Source organism: Drosophila sulfurigaster, chromosome X (assembly GCF_023558435.1).
Source record: "Drosophila sulfurigaster albostrigata strain 15112-1811.04 chromosome X, ASM2355843v2, whole genome shotgun sequence".
NCBI classification, from domain to species: domain Eukaryota; kingdom Metazoa; phylum Arthropoda; class Insecta; order Diptera; family Drosophilidae; genus Drosophila; species Drosophila sulfurigaster.
The window spans coordinates 12,823,346-12,836,217 of NC_084885.1; the positions used below are offsets into that span (position 1 = coordinate 12,823,346).

The 12,872-nt window shown below is 36.7% G+C and overlaps 3 protein-coding genes across 3 annotated transcripts; all 3 read left to right on the forward strand.

The window, feature by feature from the left end:
* The first annotated feature begins 2,605 nt into the window (after positions 1 to 2,605).
* Positions 2,606 to 3,893, forward strand: LOC133848629 (uncharacterized). The gene is made up of 2 exons (XM_062284265.1): positions 2,606 to 2,830; positions 2,895 to 3,893. The coding sequence occupies exons 1-2, from the start codon at positions 2,767 to 2,769 to the stop codon at positions 3,806 to 3,808; spliced, it is 978 nt and encodes a 325-aa protein (XP_062140249.1). The 5' UTR covers positions 2,606 to 2,766; the 3' UTR covers positions 3,809 to 3,893.
* Positions 3,894 to 8,012: 4,119 nt separating this feature from the next.
* On the forward strand, positions 8,013 to 9,282 carry LOC133849422 (ensconsin). The gene is made up of 2 exons (XM_062285500.1): positions 8,013 to 8,196; positions 8,268 to 9,282. Exons 1-2 carry the CDS (start codon positions 8,127 to 8,129, stop codon positions 9,197 to 9,199), a joined length of 1,002 nt encoding a protein of 333 aa, XP_062141484.1. The 5' UTR covers positions 8,013 to 8,126; the 3' UTR covers positions 9,200 to 9,282.
* Positions 9,283 to 10,598: 1,316 nt separating this feature from the next.
* Positions 10,599 to 11,476, forward strand: LOC133849449 (probable serine/threonine-protein kinase irlA). The gene is made up of 2 exons (XM_062285549.1): positions 10,599 to 10,739; positions 10,808 to 11,476. The coding sequence occupies exons 1-2, from the start codon at positions 10,676 to 10,678 to the stop codon at positions 11,461 to 11,463; spliced, it is 720 nt and encodes a 239-aa protein (XP_062141533.1). The 5' UTR covers positions 10,599 to 10,675; the 3' UTR covers positions 11,464 to 11,476.
* Positions 11,477 to 12,872: the final 1,396 nt, after the last annotated feature.

Genomic DNA, 12,872 nt, shown 5'->3' on the forward strand with positions numbered 1-12,872 from the left:
AAATTAATGCAAATAATGCAAAATAAAATAAAATTTAAAGTAGTCGAAAAGATGACAATAAATATTAGATGCGTAATGTATAAATTGAGATACTTTTCTTAGTAGAGTATACTTAAGAGTAGTGTAAAATATGTAACTTAATGATAATATTTGAGAATAAAACGAAATCACAACAATAATACTATACAAAATGTTTGAATTTGATATTGCGATGGTCAAAATTAAAAAAATTGTAAGCCATTTTAAACTTTCAGTAAACAATATTAAAGTCATAAAATATATTTATTTTTTTGTATTTATTTCTTTCGAGTCCTAGAAAGTTTTCTCAAGAATGTGTTATCCACTTAACCGATGATTTATAAGATTTTGAAACTCGTGGAATACCATTTTAATTAATAATAATCTGAGCTCAACTATTGTGCGAATTTCTTACTCAATTTTAAGCTTCTATTTCTGTACGCTCCCACAATAAATTATAATAATAGTAATTTATGATGTGCAGGTACACAGAGAGAATAGACGTTGTGAAAATCATTCATAAAATGACTGATGAAGGTTAACCAAGAATTTGAATACCAATATGAAGACCAACAAGATAGAAATATTCTATATTGATCATTCTTGAAATAAGATAGTTTTAAGATCATGCAAAGATATAAAATATTGTGAATTTAAGAAAATATAATAAAAAAGAAATTTGAATTGAGAACTTCAACATTTTTTGAAGATAATTTTCTCTCTGTGTGCGCAATTTATTTTTTGGTTTGCGCCTCTTCAGCTATCGAATTAAATGTGGAGCCGCATTTTGATGTCTTTGCGAGGAGCGAAGACTCGTTACAATGTTGTGATTATGAAGTGCTCTTCACATGGCATACTTTCTCAGAGCGAATTGCTTTAACCCCAGACGGCTGTGGTTTCGATCTTTCCAACCAGCTTCAGCATTATTTATCAGCCCGAATACGCCCCAGCATAAGCGTCTAGCATGGACGACATAAATCTTTTAACATTGGTAAAGTTCTGTTTCTATACCCTGTATTTATTGAACTGAGGATTGATTCACTGCAGATTTTTCTTAAGTCATTTGCTCTCAGATAAGTAAAGAAAATGTATTAGACAATAAATATATAAAAAGTTGATTTATTCGTTAAGAATTTTACAATTTGTTTATTAACTTTGATAAAAAATAATGAACGCATTTTTAAATTTCTTTAAACTTTAAAAATATTTTATATTTTTACTTGATTATAGTTTCCTTAGCTAACAAAATAATGAGTTAAGATTTTGTTTCTTATTCAAAGAATAAATAATAATCTTCGATCGTTTTACCGAGCATCTGCCAGATAATCAATAAAGAGTGTTGTTCCAGTGAAGTGCACAAAAAATTATACAACAAAAATATGGATAGTAAGTAATTAATGATTTTCATTTTTATTCATTATTTTATCGTAATTTTATTTATTACTTTCTTAAAATTTATTCACAATATTAATACTTAATATGAATTTAATCATGAACATATTTACTACTTAAAAAGGATACTTACATAAAATATGATTAAATATTTTTGACCCTAACAAAATCTTTTCTATCATTGCTTAAATTTGTTTAGCTAACAAAATATTGAGTTTAATTTTTGTTTCCTATTCAAATCATAAACAATGAACTTCAATCGTTTACAGAGCATCTATGAGCCCATCAGTAAAGAGTCTCGTTTGCCATAGGCTTATGTGTGTACGATATGTAGATGAAGAGATGAATTTGCTCTTCAGTGAGTTCGAAAGTCACGAGCAGCAGCGTGCGAAAGAAACACTTTGCAAATGGGCACAAATCGTGGCCATCATGGTCCAGTAGTAGTAGCAGATCAGAACAGATCAGACGAGATCAGAACAGAGCTGAGCTGAGCTGAGCTGAGATGGGGCCACACACTTGAGTGGCGAGTATATGACCAAGCGATCGGACCGTGGCCCAAACAGTTGCCATGCGTCGCTGGGCCAGTTTGGCACTAAGCAATAGGCACTCGGGACTTTTAGGTCTTAGAACTTTGGCGAACTTGGGCAATTTTTTGTGGTTGTGGTTGTGGTTGTGTGATTGTGGTCCAAGTTCATCGTTTTGATTGTTTTGTCATTAGCATGACGAGGTTGCCCGTGGGTTCGTCGATTGAATCTCTCTTTGGCTTTTCTTCGGCTGCTCAATTTCAACTTGTTTGTTTCGTTAGACGCTTTTGTTCCTGACGCGCACGCGGTCAGTGACCTGCCTCGTTGACCATTTGTCCATCTTTTTTTTCGGCACTTGAATTTATGCCGACTCGCGAGATTGGAAATGGATGCCGTTCAGAACGTTTCTCTGTTTGCTGTTTGCTGATTGCTGTTTGCCATGTTGCCAGCATTCTATTGGGCGTAATTATGTCAATCTCTAGAGCTAACGCTTGTGTTGTGTGTCTCTCTCTCTCGTGTCGATCGTTAGAATGATTCTTTAGTCGACTTCTTATTTTCTTTTCTATTATTATTATTTTTTTTGTTCTCCATAATTTTTTTTGTGCGTTGTTTGTTTTGTCTTCGGACTGAGGCGATCGGCGAGTGGCGAGTCGAGAACTTTTTGCATAAAAACGTAGCAGCAGCAGATGAATCTGTACAGTTCTGTTGGACTTTGCTTACAATTAAGTAGAAGCAAATAGGCAGACAGAGGCACTCCCAAACACACACACAAAAAAACAAAATAAATACGATAACAAATCACTCCCAAATCAAAACAGGATCAGCTATCAGAATGTCCAAGCTCAGCGCTTTATTCGTGCTCAGCTGCCTGCTGGCCTTTGCCTTGGCTGTGCCGGGTAAGTTTCACATTTGCCTCGCACTCGCTTCAGATTTGCAATTGCAATTGCTTTTTGATTACAGAGCCACGCCAGCTGCGTCAACAGCAGCAACAGCTGCGTCAGCAATTGCAGCACTTGCAACATCCGTATCTCTTCTTGAGCGTGCCACGTGGACGCGCCAATGCTGGCGCCGTGGTTCAAGGCTTTGAGATTGTCGAAGAGCCCGAAGATGACATCGACCATCTTGGCAACGATGATGATGATGATGAAGACGATGACGCTGCTGTGCAGCATGACGATGACGATGAAGAAGACGATGATGAGGACGAACACGAAGCGCACTTGCAACGTGGCTTGAGCTTGGCACGCAATGGTCAGCTGGTGCTGCTTAAGAACGATGCCGAACAGGACGATGACGACGATGACGAACAGGACGATGACGAACAGGACAACGCTGCCCCACAGCTGCCTTTGGTCCTAGCCAAACCAGGTCTGGCTCGCAAGTCCGTCGCTGGCGCTGCCAAGGCTCAGCCGCTGCTGAAGAACGCCAAGCCCACGCAAATGATGGTGGCCAGAGATCAGGCCGGTGCCATCATGGTGCCCGATGGCATCGTCGAGATCGAGGGTCAGAGCATTGTCGATGAGAAGACGGGCAAGGCAGCGTTGCTCGTGCCACGTGCCGCACTCGATGCCATTCCCGATGGCGCCGTTGTGGCGCTCATGGAGCGCAGCAGCGCCACCGATGCCTTGGCCGCCGTCGGCGAGGAGCGCGCCAATCGTGTGATTGTGCGTCGCCGCAAGAACGCCGGCCGTCGCAACGTTGTGCGTCGTCGTCGCGGCGGTCGCCGTCCGGTGCAGCGTCGTCGCCGTGGCGGACAGCGTCGTCGTGGTGGCAACAACAGGCGTCGCAATGTCCGTGTCGTGCGTCCCAATGGCAATCGCAGACGCGGCAACGTCCAGCGTCGTCGCGGTGGTCAGGTCATGTTCCAGGGTTAAGCAGCAATCAGCAAGCAGAAAATCGCCGGGAGCAAACCATACTTCTAGTATTATAGTTAAGCGATACAACAGACACAAAATGTGACAATTGAAACGGAATCGAAAATAAATATGAATGTGATACGAAAATATTAAAACTGCAGCTTTTACTTTTTTATTTCTAGTTCTTGGTAATATTATTCTATATTCTGTACTCTATTCGTTGCTATATTTTCTTATTTTGTTTATTTGGATTTATTGCCTATTTTTATTTTTATGTATTTACTTATATTATTATTTCTTATATTTTCTTTTTTATACATATTTTTTTAACATTGTTCTTTGTTATATTTTCTTCTTTTATTAATTTTAATTAGAAAATATAACATTTCTCTTTATTATATATTTTTTAATAATGTTTTCTTTTCATAATTAATAATGTTATTAGTTTTCATTGATAAATCCTTATATTTATAGTTCGTTTGCTTTCTTTATGTATTATTCTATATATTTTTACTTACATTTAGCAACATTTTTTTTACATATTTAAGTTAATTTCATTTTCAATTATTTTATTTAAATCTCTACATTTATAGTCTTTAACTTACATTTTCTTACTTCACATTTGATATTACTTAAAATGTTTTTATGCCTTTTCTTTCCTTTATCCTTTGTTTGTTGCTTTTATTCCTTATTTTTAAATTCATTTTATTTTAAAGCATTTCATTGATTAATCCCCATATGAATACCTTCATATTCTATATTCTTTTTATACCTCTTATATTACATACAATATTCTCTTGCCTTATCTTTGCATTAGCTAACATTTTGTGCCATTCAGCAAATTATTTCTTTTTTTTTTGTGTAATTAATGTCTCTAGATTATTAAAAACTTTGCTAAGCATTTCATTGACTCAGCAGCTTAATATAACCGATCTTATTTATATTCTAGTCATAACGGACATTCCTTTCATCTGTTATGAAACGATGTTCATTAGTTTTTTTCTTCTATTTTAATTTGATCTCATCTTTGCTTTGACTTGCTATACAAATCTGTTCTTGTCGAAGCTTCCTTTTGCAGTTCTTTCGACAAAATGATCTTAACTGGTTTCTGTTTTATCAGTTTCTTTTTTTCTTAGCAGACTAACAACTGTGTTGATCAGCTTGACCCAAATCTTGAACCGGCAGACAGCACACGCTGCGTATGCGCAATATGCTTGAGCATCGAAAATAGAAAAATTACTTTAGCTTTTTTTTTTGATTTTGTTTTTTTGGCTTTTGTTCTCGTAACCAAGTGAATGAATGGCAATCACTTTGATTTAATGGGCTACTCGCATCACGACTAATGCGTGCAAATCAATAACTGCCCGGCAAAATGTAAAAGGAAACCTTTATGTGAAACTTGAATTTCTTTTCGAATGTCTGATTTGATATCGAAAATATTTTGCATGTGATTTTCCATCCATTCATATCATTAGCGTTACTATTATTATTTAAATGACTGAAAAAATACTGAATTAACATTATTCTTAAAACAATAGAAATATTTACAAATGAAATCATTTACATAGATACTAATTAATATCATTTAAGTAATACCAAACAATAAACAGAAATTATATTATGGTACTTTCATTTAGTAATCAGCAAAATATTCATTTTATTTATAATGTCTGAATTGATATCGAAAATATTTCGCATTTATATGCCAGATGTCAATTACTGTAAATAAAATTCTTTTATATTATTAGCGTAACTATTATTATTTAAATGACCAGAAAAATGCAGAATCATCATTACTCTTAAATCTATAGAAATATTTAGAAATTCAATCCAACGAAAAAAAGAATAAAAAAGCAAAAGCAACAGAAATACTTAGAAATTTATTCAATAAAATATATTATTTTACTATTAATTTTATTTGTTATAGAATCAATTCTATGACAAAGTGAAGATGAATTTTAAGTGGGACTTTAGCTTCCAATTTCTTTTTAATGTCCGATATATCATTAAATGCATTTTATTTATGGAAGAAATAAAATATTTACGAACTTATTCAAAATAATTAATAAAAATTAAAAATGTAAAAAAACCATACATTGCAAAATTTAAATTTGGTACTTTTATTTAGTAATCTGTAAAATATGAATTTTATTTCTGATTTCTGATTTGATATGCGTAATTAAAATCATTTGAAAATGAGATTTTAGAAGTTAACAACATTTTTAACATAAATAAAGCTCTAATTAATACGATTAATTGCTTAAGATATATAAATAAAATAAAAGAAATTCTTTATTTCTTCAATTCGTCATTAATTTAATATTATTTTTTAAGTTTTTATTGGTATCTAATTTCAAATTTATAAAACAATGTTTAAAAACCATTAAATTAATTATATTTTTTAGTTAGTTTAGTTACATCATTAACATGTACGAGAAAAACGCAAATGAATATAATATAAAATGTATTTCTGTTAATAATGAAAACACAATATAAGCTTTTTGAGCTTACTACATTATTTTGAAATAAATTCAAGCAATAATAATTGATTTAAACTTGCAGAATCGAATGAAATTGCGATAATTTAGAAACTTTTAGAGAACATTCTCAGAGAAGTATCAAAAGTAATGAAATACTAATACTATACGACACTTTGGCAAGTTGACTAAACTAAAGAAAAATTTGAACTAAGAAAAACAGAAATAAAAGATATCTAACAATGAAATTGAATCTCGGTTATTTGCTTTAAGAAAATGGTGGTCAAGACATGTACGGCAAGGAAAATAGTCGATCTCTTAAAAAATCTTATGTGTGGTAGAAAGAACTTGAATTTTTAATAAATAAAGAGCTATAAATTTACTGCAGCAGTTTCACTTGACAGTGGACAAACTTTAATTTCCTTAAGAGCACAATAATTTGAAGAATTTTGTATTACCGCTACCCAAACGGTAGAAAGTTTTTATAGCTTAGAGACTACAGGAAATTTGTGTAACAATTCCTTATATCCTTATATCCTTATAAAATTAATACATTTTTAATGTAATAGTAAATCATCAATATACTAAAATTGTTGTATGTATATTTTAGTATTTTTCGGTATATTTTTAAAGTAATAATATATCGATATACCCAAATTTTAGTATTTGTATAATTTGTGTATATATTCAGTATATTTGTAGCATAATACCGCACTATTTGGATTTTACTGAAAATGTAGCTGCTGCTTGCTTACTTATCATTTATTTATATTTTGAATATAATAGCATATCCATATATGTACAAATTATATTGTTCGGTATATTTTACTATATTTATAATTATGCATATTTGAAGAAAAAGACTGCTCTGTTTTGCTTTTACTTAAATTGGGTAGCGAGCACATTCGACTTTATCTTTATTACCAATTTTTACATTAGTATGCATTCCTAATATTATTATTGTAGTTTTTTGCAAGATTAGTTAAAATTGTTGTCTGGAGTGCATTAAGCACTTGCAGATTAGTTAAGATACCCGATGTGAATGTAGTAGCTGTTTAACTGATTTGGATGCCAATTAACTACAAAACTGTGAAACAGTCTTGGTCTGGAGAAAAGGCCTATGGAGTAAAAGAAACTGTAGATTGTGTGGTAAAAAAATAAAAATAAATCGACTAGAAAACTCTCTAAATTGCTTCCCACCTGGGGGCGAGTGTTGTTCTTGTTCTTGTCGCTGTTGTTGTTGCTTCATGGTTCAATCGCAGGTTCAGTTTGGCGTCTTTTTGGCACAGTTGCGAGCCGAGTTCAAGAACTAATGCCGATAATCAATCATTAGAGGCAATATGGTGAGTGAATGAATGAGTAAGAGAGACAGTGAGAGAGTACTAAAGAAGTAGCGACTATAGAACTATAGTTTGTAGCGTGTTCTGTAATTTTTGGCATTAGCATAATATTTAAGACGAATGCCAAAAATTCTACTAGCTCTTCACTTTGACCTGCCCGCGGCGTTGATGAGATTAATCACACTATCGAGCGAAATGTATTGTGTGTGTGTATATGGCCAAGAAAGCTGTTCGAGAAGGGTCAGAGAGGAGTGGCGAGGGGAGGAGGGGGATTTTAGTGTGGGGTCAAGCGAGTGTGACAGTAATCCATCAACCATCCTGAGCAGAAGCTGCCGCCGCTGAGCGATGTTGAAGTTGATGGGTATATAATCTGCGGGCTCCCAACTGTTGTCAGTCAGTGGCGAGTGCAAGCTCAGAGCCAACAAGTGCCCATCAAGTGTCTTTGATCGCTCATTCAGCACCCCCCAAAAAAGGAGTCAGTGTTAGTTCATCTTCCCTTCATCATCCTCCACCTCAACCATGCAGTGCCTGCCACAATTGATATTGGCGCTGGCGCTTTGCGCTGTGCTCGCTCCATCCGATACCCAAGGTAAGCAGAGTTAAGCAAAAGCATCAGGAAACATATTAGCAACTAACTTAACCCAAAACATCACTTGACAGCCAATGGCAAAGCCCATGGATCATCCGGCTATCGCTTGGGCCTGCGACCCGTTGGTCGTGGCGAGAATGTCTATCCCGAGGGTCGATTCACCTCGTCGATCGTGAACAAGTTCAGCTCGCTGAAGGGCACCACGACAACGACGACAGTGGCAACCGACACCACATCGCCCACGACAACCACGGGCACATCGACAACCACTGATACACCGACATCGGACACCACATCGCCCACGACAAGCTCGCCATCGTCATCGACCACAACGGGCAGAAGTTTCGGACCTGGCGGCGAACTTGCCGCCGACGATGATGCCGATGATGAGGAACAGCATTCGCTGTACAATGCTCGTGCCTACGACGATGATGACGATGATGATGATGATGATGAGCCCATCCAAGATGATGGCGACAACGATGTCGACAGCGACGATGATGATGATGACGACGAAGAGGGCTTCTACATGGTCGCTGGCAATGCTGCTGCTGGCACAGCTGCCCAACCGGCTGCCGCCGCCGTTGCCGTCAGTGATTCGCATCCCAGCCTGGTGCGTCGGCCCACCGAACAGCAGTGGCGTCAATTCCAGCTGGAGCAGCGCAATCGTCGCCGCATGAATCGCCTCCAGCGTGAGCACAATCAGCGCATTCGTGAGCTGCTGCGTCGCCAGCGCGTCTCGCAGCGTCGCAACACGCAGCGCCTGCAACGCGTCCAGCAGAACAATCGCCGCAACAGCCGCCGTCGCAATCGCCGCAACAAGACTCGCTCCAAGAACCAGCGTCTCCGTCGTCGCCGCAACAACCGTGAGCGTCGTCGTCGCCAAAAGTCGCAGCGTCAGCGTCGCCGCCAACGCCTCAACCAGCGTCGTCGCCTCCGCCAGCTGCTGCGTCGCCGTCGTCGTGGACGTGGCCGCAGCCTGCGCCGTGTGCTCGTTGCCTAAATGATGCCGACCACTTTAGTGATTGATCCCGATTCTCGATTCTATTCCGCATGTATTCAGCAAAAATGCAACGGCTGCCAAGAGCCACAAAAATAAATTCTTTTTTTTTCCCAATTGAAACTTTTTTTTTTTTTCTTCGTTGTTAATGCGATTGAAGAAGAGGAATCTATATTCCATACTATGGTTAGTTATTAGGACTTCAACTTTGCTGAGTTTTAAGAGAACTTCTTAAGCTTCCAACGCTTTTTGGGCATATTTTCCTAAGGAGATCCTTATTAATTTTAAGGAAATACCTTACATTACTGCTCATTTAAAAAAAGTTTATTTTTAATATTTGTTTTAGTCCTTACACTTTCTCTTTAGACTTCAACTTTAGTTGCATTAGCTACTTTCTTTTTATACTACTTCTTTATACTCCAAAATAGTATTTATGAATAATATTGCAATCTTGGAGAACTTCCTTAAAAGAAAGCATGTGTCGCTTTTTCAGTCAAAGGAAATTGTTTTCTATTCATTATTAGACTCTATCAAAAAGAATTCAACACTACTAAGTCTGATTTTTGTGTTGATCTGCAAAGTTGAATATTTCTGTCTCAAACTATTTTTATTTTCTTACAGGATACAAGTATGTCGTATTACTTGCTTTGCAGAATGAATGAGGAAATCATCTAAAACTCTCTCAATGATTTATGCACTCTCAAAGTTAACTCTTCGTATTATAAATTCCTTTACTTTAGCTTTCATTTATTTAACCTTTTCAACTTCCACTTTACAGCAATTGAATGAAATCTCTGCAATTGTTAGATCAATTTTTTTGGGCATCCAAAATGCCTTTGTGGTTCATTGACATGGCATACACTTTCGCCCTTTGGATGCTAGTTTGGGGAACTCTAGCGACTTGAACTTGTGGCTAGAACAAATGCCAAGCTGGCGAGATATGAATATGCTAATGCTCATCATCATCGATTGATAGCAACACAGAGATATAGCATATTGCCCAGTATGCAAATGCCTACTGTCTAAGCCAGAAACACGCCAGCGAAGAGAGTTTTGTGATCAAGTATATATATGTATATATTTATATTGTGTCTTCTTTTTTGGGGAGAGGTTACGCAGGTTGTTGTGCCCGGGTCAACGTTGATTATTTATGGGATTATGCTAAATGGTTTACAACGCGAGTTGCGAGAGAAGACTGCGAATTTCTTTTGATGTTGTCAAGTTCTCGGGTTTGCTCTGCTTCACTAAAAATGTCGCTCTTTCGCGTTGTTGTTGTTGTTGTTGATAGTGGCTTGTAACCCTTTTGTAAGCTTGTAGGCCTACGAACTAACTAACTAACGAAATGCCTTGTAGGCATATAAATATGCCAGCCATTGGCGTTGTAAGTCAGTCAAGCAGCGATCCGCATCCAATAGAGATTCGCACATAAAAGCAAAGCAGAGTTCAAGCACTTTCCTCATAACAATCCAAATCAAGGACATGCATATGCTCAAGAGTTTACTCATCGTTGCCTGCCTGGCAGCCGTTGCACTGCAGGTGAATGGTAAGTAACCCAAAGCCAAAGCCAATCAAATCTGCTCCTCAATTACAATTTTCGCATTTGCAAAACAGCCAAGCCACAGCAGGGCAAGCGATCGGGCCAGTATCAGGTGCTGAAACGTTATCAGCAGGAGGATGTTGAGCTGCCCGCCGAGGGACGCATTAGTCCCACCAAGTTGGCTGCTATCATCAGCGCCTTGAGTGGCAACAGCAGCGGCTCCGGCTCCGGCAACACCTCGCCAACAACAACAACTTCCACCGTCTCCCCTACAACGCCAAGCACCTCGACTGGTACTTCCACAACGACCACAACACCATCGGCAACCTCGCCAACTACTACAACGCCAACTGGTCGCAATGTCAACGATGTCGATGACAATGAGAACGACGATGATGATCAGGAATATGATCTGCAGTACAATGATAACAACGATTACCACGGTTATGCCGCCGCCGGTGCCGCCAGCAAGCGTAGCCAGGAAGATGCTCTCATTCGCCAGCGTCGCCAGTTCAGACGCCAACAGAAGGTTCAGCGTCAACGTCAGCGCAAGAATGCCCAGCGTCGTCGTCGCCAGCGCAAGCAGCAGCAGCAGCGTCGCCGTCAGCGCAAGCAGCAGCAGCAGCGCCGTCGCAACCGCATCCAGAACATCCGTCGCATCAACCGCTTCCGCAAGAACGCCAACAGGAACAGGTCTCCCAACCGTCGCGTCAACCGCATTATGGTCTAAGTGACAGACAGCTTGAGGCAATCCCACAAAATATGGTTGTAATTGGTTTCGACATCGAATAAAATGATTCACAATATAAACTCTTTGATTTTTTATTTTCGATCGATTAGCCAGCAAAAAAATACTTAGCTGAAGCTACCAAAAATAATTTTCAATGAATAGCTGAATATCTTTATTTTCCAGAATACAAATATTAATATTGATAAATGGTAAAAAAGTAAAAAAGTCTTCCTAGAAGTATTTTATCACATCATTTCGCTTTTCCTAAATGAGTATTTCATTTTATTTCTTTACATATCTTTGGTTACATTTTTTATCACACATTTCTTATCGAAATATTTTTCTTGTTGCATTATTTCCTAAAAGAAAAGTATTTTTTTTTTTTATTTGATCACAAATTGCTGATCGAAAATTGATATCGAAAATTTTAATGTGTAGTCTTTGTAATTGCTAACTTCTTTTGTCATGTTTAATACAACATTGAAGCTCAACTAATTTAACATTGAAAAATGCTACTTAACAACAATAACATTTAAATAAATAACATATAAGAAAGATATTTCGGAAGAAAGGGCTCCAGTGTGAGATACCTATTACCAGTTTTCAGTAAGCAAATACTAAATATTTTTAAAAAAATACTAACGAATATTACAGCATATATCTGGTATATCGAGATGCTATTACATTCAAAATAATCTAAAGCGTACACAATATATATTGTAAATACCCAACCGGAATTATTATAAAAATATACCAAATATTTCGAGAGAAAAACACTAAAGTATGGCAAAATACACAATATACATATATAACTTTGCGGCGTTATACTAAAAATATACCGAACACATATAGAATATATTTCGCAAAATACTAAATTGTTATTTTCTGTATTTGGTATATACTATTTCATTAAAAATATATTAAAAAGTACAAAATATACCGAAGGCTATATTTGGTATATCGATATGCTATTACATTCAAAAAACTCTAGAGAGTACACAATATGTTCTTTTTTAGACACGTAGAGTTGATAGGCATGCAACCTAATGTGAACTTAAGTTACAGAGATGAATCACAATATTTTTGTGGATTAATTATCGAAAGAAAGGAGAATGCTGTTGAAAAGATGATAACTCCGTCTTTCCAAAGAAAAATACTTTTTGTGAATTAAAGAATATTAATAAAATAAATGTTCAATGCAATGATTTCATTGGCAATTAAACTTTCATCGACATAAAGAAATCTTTACAATTACATCCAATTAAAATAACTAGAAATTGTGCAAAGAAAATGTACTATTAAATAAACAAACCCCAGCTTTTATTGCTTATTAAGTATAAATAAAATAAAAATTAAAAAAAAAGGAAAGCTTTCAATCAAAGAGGAAGTAATCTAGACAGTTTCACCTT